The sequence below is a fragment of the Embiotoca jacksoni genome, unplaced genomic scaffold (genome assembly GCF_022577435.1).
Source record: "Embiotoca jacksoni isolate LCO1_2020_lvr unplaced genomic scaffold, fEmbJac1.0.p SCAF_3, whole genome shotgun sequence".
NCBI classification, from domain to species: Eukaryota; Metazoa; Chordata; class Actinopteri; family Embiotocidae; genus Embiotoca; species Embiotoca jacksoni.
The window spans coordinates 21,280,671-21,289,723 of record NW_027185381.1 but is presented as its reverse complement, the minus strand read 5'-3'; the positions used below and the strand labels follow the sequence as shown (position 1 = coordinate 21,289,723).

The 9,053-nt window shown below is 41.6% G+C and overlaps 1 protein-coding gene across 1 annotated transcript in view; it reads right to left on the bottom strand.

Annotated features, from left to right (window-relative positions):
• Nucleotides 1–251: 251 nt before the first annotated feature.
• LOC138206177 (neural-cadherin-like) overlaps nt 252–9,053 on the bottom strand; it is an 80,367-nt gene continuing 71,565 nt past the window's right edge. The window contains exons 31-33 of the mRNA XM_069162718.1: nt 7,481–7,731; nt 1,947–2,101; nt 252–1,314 (exon numbers count right to left, since the gene is read on the bottom strand). Coding sequence (XP_069018819.1) covers nt 748–1,314; nt 1,947–2,101; nt 7,481–7,731 — 973 coding nt within the window. The 3' untranslated portion in view covers nt 252–747. The remainder of the gene's footprint in view (nt 1,315–1,946; nt 2,102–7,480; nt 7,732–9,053) is intronic.

The following is a 9,053-nucleotide window of genomic DNA, read 5'->3' as shown; positions in this document are numbered from 1 at the left end:
GGTGAGAGTAGATGAATGAGAAGAAGACAGCTTTTACAGGTTATCATGAATGTTGTCATCCTAAAGACGCCGGGGGAAAAAAAACGAAGACAGATAAAATGGAAGTGCATATAAGGACTTTTCACGAGTGAGTACTGAGAAACCTTACGCACATTTTACTTGACTGAAAAGCATTTGGTGATGAAAGTTGGCCTGAACTTCAAAAACGGAAAGTTTGAGGATCACTAATACGAACTGGTGTTTGAACAAGATCAGGTTTGAAATATTATCAAAGATATTCATTTATTTAAAAGGAAATAGATAATACAAATGAAACAAAATCATTTTGTCACATAAATTATTTCATGAGTCATTAACAGCAAAAATAATCCAGTCACCTCGCGGGAAACTCATTTGCCGTCGTAGTTGCAGACATTACTCTTATGAGTTTTATGACATGAACAGTGTTAACACAGGATGCTTCCAAAAAGTGCTTTCTGTGAAGTAAATACTGTACAGTGCAATGCCGAGTAAACAATACATCACATCTGATCATTCATTGGTAAACATCTTGTATATCAAAGAACATAAATGTTCAAAGTTTCATCAATACAGTACATTTATAGCAGACTTCACATAGACCATGGGCAACCTCCCAGTCTCAAAGTATTTCACATTTAATTATCTCCCTTTAGATTTCCACCACCGATTTCTGATTAGCGTTGCTTTTTTTTTGCAACCTTCAGTTCCGTTTCTCTGAGTGCAGTCTCACCCGCTCTTCTCGCAGTTCAGCTGCCCTCTGCTCTCCTTCAGTTTGTCTCTCTGGCCCTCCGGAGTCTTGGAGTCTCCTCTTAAATCGCTCACCACAGCGCGGAGGGTTTTGAACCTGTCCAGCCGGCCGCTCTGGGCTGCCTGAGGCCTGACTTCTGAACCCTGAGATGCACTGAGGGAGCTAAGGGAGCGCACCGATGCCAGGCCACGCTCCTTTCCGGCGGGACGGCGCGGTGTGGTCATGGTGCCGAGCCCCTCAGGGTGCTCCATGTCCCTGATGACCTCACACAGGTAGCGGGCCAAGTCCTGGCTGGAGAAGGAGAGGGTTTTGTGGGAGCGGCGGAAGGTCAGAGGGGACGGCAAGGTCTCCGTCTCTGAGGGGGGGATGGCCAGACGCAGGGCAATAGCTGCATTGCCGTTCCCGTTTGGCATACCCTTCTTGTTGTTGTCCTGGGTAAGCTTAGTCTGTGGGTAGGAGATGATGCTTTGCGGATAGCTGTAGCGCAGTGATTGTGCCGGGCTGGGCTGAAGGGAGCGCTGCAGCTCCACCATGTTAAAGGCATTCTGAGAGACCAAGACAGGGAAAAGCAGGGAGTGAAAGTCAGATGGAAGAGAAGACACATTTTCCCTCCCGGGTAATCTTTTTTGGATTTGAAGAGATAATGAAAAACAACATTGCCACATGACACCGAACTGAGCAGAGTGGCTCTGCTAAAATCTCTGCAAGCAAATTAACCCCTTCTTCAGACTAAGATGAAGATCCACCAAGTAGGAAAGGATGTTGGCAACAACAGCACCATTGATTAGCATAGTAATTAATTATCTGATTGCAGAGGGGAGAAAAGTACCATTACAAGCACAATTACACCAGAGGCATTAATAGCCATTGGTGACTGCTTGCTTAATTTCAGTTAATTGACTCATATTCCTAGATCTCCAGGGGACTGATATTTTCATCTCAAGGCACCAACAAACACCCTTCTCAAATCAGATGTTAATGTTTGCTGGTTTAATTTCTGCCTTTGTTTGTATATGCTTTTTCAAAAATCCCCAAATGTAGTCTGTTGACATTTAAAAAAAAAAAAAAAAAAAAATCCTGGAAATACAATAGGTGTGTTTATAGTTTACTTTTCTAAATGCCAGCATGTGTCTCTATATTGTTTTTGTTGTTGTTGTTGTTGTTGTTGTTGTTTTACCTGGTCCTGCTCTCCCCCGCCTTCCTCGTCGTAGTTGAGCACATTTTCTCGAATGTCCTCCCACTCGCCGTGGTGCGCGGATACGTGGTACACGCCCTCCTTCAGGCCCTTGTGTCTCCTCCAGCAGGAGTAGAGGAACAGGCCCAGCATCAACACTGAGGGGTGCCAGAGAGCAGGTTAGAGCAGGTTACCACTTAATATAAATGAGATTCTTCGCAGAGGAAACACGTCTTTGGGTGTAAATGAAATTGACAGCGCGAGCAGGAAGTTATGTATACATCACACTACACTGGCTGTTCAATTAGAATGCATGTATTTTTTTTTTTTTTTAGTCAAACGTAATATAACATCCGATATCATTTAAAATAGATGAGTAATGCAGACTAATAATGTGAGTGTAAACAGATTTTTCACCACATTGATTTGTCCTATAAGACCTATTGGCGACACTGACTGCACAGTTAAGACATACTAATAGAACATACATGGAAACACAGGCACCACCTTTCCACCTATTCCCTTTGATGATGCCTCTCTGTTTCCGTTCTTATCAAAGACTGCAGTTCCTCAGAAACCTATTAACTGAATTTCTACTCCTCCCAGCTTAAACTCAAAGCCTCAGTGGCTCGACTGAACGCAGAGAGGAATGCTCCGGGAGCCGAGCAGGGAAGGACCTAAAGCATACACATCAATCACAGCTATTGTGTGCTGAATTATACAACATGCTGGACTGACCTTTAAAGTCCATTAATCTCAACCAATATTTTTCTCCCATCTGCCATCCCCCTTTCTCTTTTTTCCTTCCTCGCTATCTGTTTTTACTAGTTCACACTTTGACTGTCTTTCTTTTTTTATCTCTGCAATTTTTTTTGTGCGTGTCTCCGTATTGGAGCGTTTCTCTGTCTTTCCTCTTTCTCTTCCTCACTCATTTAGTCTCTTGGTGTTCCTGTTTTTCCGTCCTTCTCTGGCCTCTGTCTGGCCTTGGCTTTTATCTCACACTTAGATAGGATCCATTTCAACTAGAGTAGTTTATGGTGCGAGCTAAGTATCAGTTTAATTGGAAATCGTCTGAGAAATGCGGGGTAATCACATTAGTCTGAATTTTTAAAGTAATTGCTTCGAAAGAGAATAATACACCAAAGACTCTTGGGAGGTCACACTAAAAGGTAGGTATAGTCATAAACAAAGACAGAAAAACAACTGCCTGAGAGATCATCTCCACCAAAGAGATTGTATCTCAATTAAAACTCATCTCTATTTATTCACTGCCTGGGACATCTCTGACTCCTCAGCTGCTGCGCTTTTCCATTTCTATGCTGCTCTCATTTCAGGGAGAAAGAGAGAGTTTGTGAGCATTCCTTCTCGATCCTCAGCTGACCGTCCTCAGTATGAGGTGGAGGGGAGAGCGGTATTGATCAGGTGACCTGGCTCCTTCACTGTTACGCCGAAGCACCCTTGCAGAAAACACCGGAATCTTGATGACCCCCCCCAACACCTCGTCCTCAGAACTACCTGCTCATACCTGCAGGCTCACCACAACCCTCAGTATCACCTGTAAACACATCTCTATAGGGGAAGAGTTCGATACGCGGTACACTGCGCGCACACACACACACACACACACACACACACACACAGGTTGCCTCGCCCCCCCCGCACACCTGCAGCCAACTACTGCCCAGAGTTGTGCCTGTGTGCAGCTACATTCAAGTGAGATCAATATCAGTCAGGGTGGAGAACAAACATTGCAGCTATTCATCAATCCATAACACGGCTGCCTCTTTGCCCTCAAACCGTAACTGCGAACAGGGTATTATGATGTTAGTCTGGACCGGACTGTGCATTATGAATGGGTGTGGAGTATACTACAACACAGCTTGATCAAAACACTTAACCCTTTCGCTGTGGCTCCAATCTGAGGTTAATAAGGAAAAATGAGCTGCGAGACAGATGAAACATCAGCGGAAGAAGAAGGGAGAAAGGAAAAAACTGATGAACGAGCAGAAAGAAATGAGGCAGGTGAGAAATGAGGACAAGTTGGAAAAATTATTTATTTATAAATCTTTCAGGGAATCAAAAGAACAGGCACTTTACACGATCGTTTGGCACCCAGAGCCCATATGGGGAAGTTAATTTCTTCTATTCATCAAAAACAGAGTCAGATTTGATGCAGGAATAATGAGGATTGGTCAGACATCAGCTCATCTGACTCTGTCAATAGCACATGCTGAACTTACACTCTGGTCAGCCTGTGTTGGCTCATGTAAAACTTAATAATGGATGATCATTTTAACTTTTAATGCACGTTGAGGCAGAGTCAGAGTCCCCTTTTAATTTAGCACCCAGTTAGAAGTTTCTCTTAGTGCTGAGAGTGTGCAGCATGTGAGTGCGTATTTATGGTTGTAGTTCCTGTGGTGATGAGGGTCATCATTAAACAACTACGGTCTGTATAACCAGCTCTTCATTAAACTCAAACAGTGGATTCATTTTATTTTTCCAAATTTGGCCAAGAGGACTGTTGATCATGAGGTGAAGCGGCTTCTTTTTCTAGCTTTACGTTTCCCAGAAAGATATATTTAGCCCTTCTAATTTTCTTTTTCAAGGGGAAAAAAATTAATTACACTCAACAAAGGGTGCTCATTCTAATCTGAATTCCACGAAGGAGCAGTCGGTGAGTCTTGGTGAGGTGAAAACTTTGAGCCCTGAACATTAAATATGTGACAGTGGACAAGCCACTTCAAATGGACCTTCTTCTAGTCAGCATGCCAGCAACACATGCATTTTCATGGCAAGGCAACACTTCATCTCCTTTGAATTCATTATCAAATATTGAAGACTGCTTCATACGTTTCACTCTTAAGTGTCAGAATAACTGATGTCCCAATACAAGTCCACGTGCCCTGGAGGGGATGTTGAGTCAGTTAGAGAGGCAGGGACAGTGTATTGAATTGCCCAAGCGTTTTATAAGACCGTCTCTGACAGAAAGACTCATAAACAGAGATGTGGCCCTATGGAAGGAGTTGAGTGGCAACAACAAACAAGCTACTCACACACAAATATGCACATTTGCCTTTCTGAGGACCAGTAAAAAGAAGAAAAAAAAAAAAACACAGCTCCTCAGCTACAACCCTTAAAACTAATCACCTCATCCCTTTCCTCTAGCTTAATCACGAATTAAAGGGATCGTCCATCTTTTTTGACACAATTTTAGAGACATCAATGCATACACATTTAAAAAGGGCCTGCTGGCAGCATATGTGGGTAGATATTGAATCTTGATCTTATTAGATCTTAACACAGTTTATGAGACCATCAACCATGCAGCTCTATCAGACTGCTGCTGATACAAGTGGAAAAGTGCCATCAATACTTCAATGGTTCAAGTCTAAAGCTGAATACAGTTGAATAATCAATTGGACAATCAGTTTTGATGGCCGATTGAACATTTAAACTATTTTCCCTGGTTAATTTGAGCTTTTCCCCATTTTTTCCTTTGCCACTGTAATTGGAATATTTTTAGGTTTTGGAAAATGCTTTTAAATGTAATTTTCTGCTCTGGAAATTTTGATAGCCATTTTTTCTATTTTTCCGGACATTGAAATGATTCATTCTGGATTAATTGATAAAATAAACAGAAGATGAAAAGAACTAATAAATATAAATTAGCCACTGCCCAACTCAGGTCTTACTTTTTAAACTGTATTTTTGTGTGAAAACTCACAATTCTTTACGTGAATGTTTCACTCCTGGTGTTACTCAAGGTTCAATTTGAGGCTCTAGATTTTTCAGATTACACAAAATATGTTTAGCAGTGGTCACATAATCCATAAAAATAAATGTACTTATAATTTTAAACAGATTCAAATTTGTACCTTCTTATGAAACCAAATACCAAAGCTGACATTAATTCTCGGGACCTCTGTCTTGTTGACTTTTACTTTCAATTCGGACTCATTAAAACTTTCTGCCCCTCAGCAAAACCAAGTCAAGTGTTCTACTTTTTTAAAAACATATCGGAAATGTTTTTTCCTGAACTAATACATACTTGCAAAAGGTTGTCCATAACTGACCTCGTACCATATCTCTTCCATAACGCTATGTACTCAGGCATCAGTCATAAAACTCAAAACTTGGCTCAGTTCTCAACAGGCACAAAGAAGAAACCACATAGCCATCAATTTATGATTATTGATTTTCAGATCCTGCTCTTCACCTACAAAGCAGTCTATGGATGGTCTCTGGTATGCATTTCTGAACTTGTGACCCCTTACATGTCAGACTGCAGCCTCACATCCCCCGATCAGTCTTCAAAAGGAGACTTTTTCAGTGAGAGTCCTTAAACTCTCAAAGCTGGGGCTTCCGTTTTCACTTCAGAATTTTCTCTAAAAAGTTATTTTACTTGATCCTTTTCTCCACTATTTTATAATTATGTATTTATAATTCTTCTTGCTGATGCCTTAATATGGTGCTCTTATTTTGGCTCATTTATCACATTGGAATTGTTTAATTGAGCTTGCTTTGCCCACAAATGAGGAATAATTCTCACCTGACTCATCTGACTATAAGCTGAGCCAAAGCTGGAAGTGTGCTATGAGGCTGTGGTTAGCTTTGCAATTATTCACCAGATATGTCATAAATTATATATAACTTTTGTCAAATCCAAACTATTTGCTTGACCTAAAATCCCCTGATTCTAAACTAAACCCAGACTGAGGGTGATTCTGATGAATAAACTTTATGACAGATTTGAACCTTAACTCCACTAACCCTGAGCTTTGGATCAACCTACAGTGAACAGGGGACAATAAAAAAACTGTCTTCCCGTTGTGCGTGATTATAGCTGCGTATGCTATATATAATACTAAAGTGCACAATATGGACACATTTAGGTTGACTTGGAAAAACAGAAATGTACACAGAAACCGGGTAGGAGAGGTGGAACAAATGACACCATGGGAGTAAAATGAGTGGAATGTGGGATATAAAACAAGTTGGACAGATAAAAAGTAAGGCAGAGAGTGAAATTGACTTTTGAAGTCAGAGCGCAACATTGGAAGAGACAGGGGACATAGAAGTGATGAGAAATATAGAAAAACACATAAAGAAACACCCCAAATCTCCAGGGACCTTTGCAGCTTCCCCGTGAATCACAAATTAAGACATACAATGTTTCGTTCCCTGCTGCTCCTCCAGTGTAGATATTTGTTTCATGTTTCCATCAACCTCCCATGGAGAAATCACATCCTGGCACAACTCAAGAGATCAATACTACTACAAGATGTGTGTGTGTGTGTACAGATTTCAGAGAACCAAACAGGGGAGGAAAACAAATAAAACCGAGAATGTTGCCGATAAAAAACATAACATAATGCAATAATTATACCATGACAACACACACAAATAAAAAGATACAAGATGAAAAACGATCTGTCGGAGAAAATACAACTCATCCAGAAGACATGAAAAAAGATGAGACGAGATGACGACAATGCCGGTTTACCACAGGTAGAAGATGACGTAGTCGACATAGCTACCTAGAAAGGCCATGACACAGATGCTGATGGCGAACATGGAGCTGAGGCTGAGGCTGTTGCCGTCCACGTTGTGGAACAACGCGAGCGTCACTTCGCAGTGCCGTCCCCGGTAGCCCTCGCTGCAGCGGCAGGAGTAACGGGACGGCGAGTGAGCTACGCAGGTGCCGTGGCGACAGGGCCGGCTAGCACACAGCGTGTAGACGCACACTTTGCCCACGGAGCTCTGTTTGGTCATGTGGCCTGGAGGGCACCTGTGCAGGGAAGACAAAGTAATGTGAAACAGAGACAAGAGCCACTTGGGAAGCTGTCAGATAAAAAGAACACTGAATTCGACAGAGCTACGGGTCCTAAGCTGACAGTGTAAAAATAAATCCCTCAGGAGTTACACCTCTTATATCAGATTCAAAGATATGCTCTTTGAAGGTTACAGGGTGTCGACTGTAACTGAGGAAAACAGAAAGAAATAGAAACCGAGAAGCTAAGATTGGCTTTGCAGTAGTAGTCCCTCAGTATATTTGTACAAAATATCCCCTGAATATCATACACCACTGCCCCCTGCCTCTCTCAGTGCTTTGTATCCCGAGGCAGTGCTGCAATCACAGAATATGGATGTCAAAGTCCCCACTGGGTCAGAGTGTTGAAAGCACAGCAAGGAAACTTAGTGGTCCTGTAGCGTTTAAAGGGGCAGCCCAGACCCTGACAGTCACTGCTGTTATACACTATCCTATCAGGTTGACACACTATTAGACACACACTCGAACAGGGATGCACTCAGCCTGGCTGCCATCTAGTGGACACTTTGACTTCAAGTGTGTTGCAGAGAACTCTGACCACATCATTATATGTGCAAACTCTTTGGGCTATGCGTATTATCTGAATTAATGACTGTATGTTTGATTTTTTTAATTCATGTGGATTTATAAATTCTCACTGATGGCTTTTCAAAGCAGACATTTCGACTTGTCACAGTAGGAAGAGCACTGGTGTGTTAATGATGGCTGCCTTACACTTAAGGGGGCTCCGGCTTTCATGCATGCTGGTTACTGTCATGGCTTCTTGGGACACGTAATGGAACGGAGCCATCAATAATACACCTTTGGCTTTCCCTCCTGTGGCAAGTCAAAATGTCTGCCATGAAAGGGACTATTCTGAAATGTTCACAAATGTTTTAGGGTTGCCAGTTACACAGTTTGTCTCACTTTCTAAATAGCTGTCGGTCAAATTCAATTCATAAGCATGAATGCATTAAATACTTACATGTTAATATGGGTGAATAACTCAACACTGCAAATATCAGCCACATAATGACATGACAGTTACTGTATTCATAATTGCCATACACTATGGTAGACTCTGTTGTAGCTATTTTTATATTTTATTTGCTTGTTTTAGATGCATTTTAAATTCTGACCATTGTTTAATTTGTTATTACATTTTTAACATATATTTTTGGACCAATGAATCTGCAGTTAGGTCACAGATGATTTGTCTTTTTTTTGGGGTCTTTTTTTGTGATGTGTTGCTTTAAAGCTTCATCCATACAAATGCTTATTGTCAGACCTTGTTAAGAGTT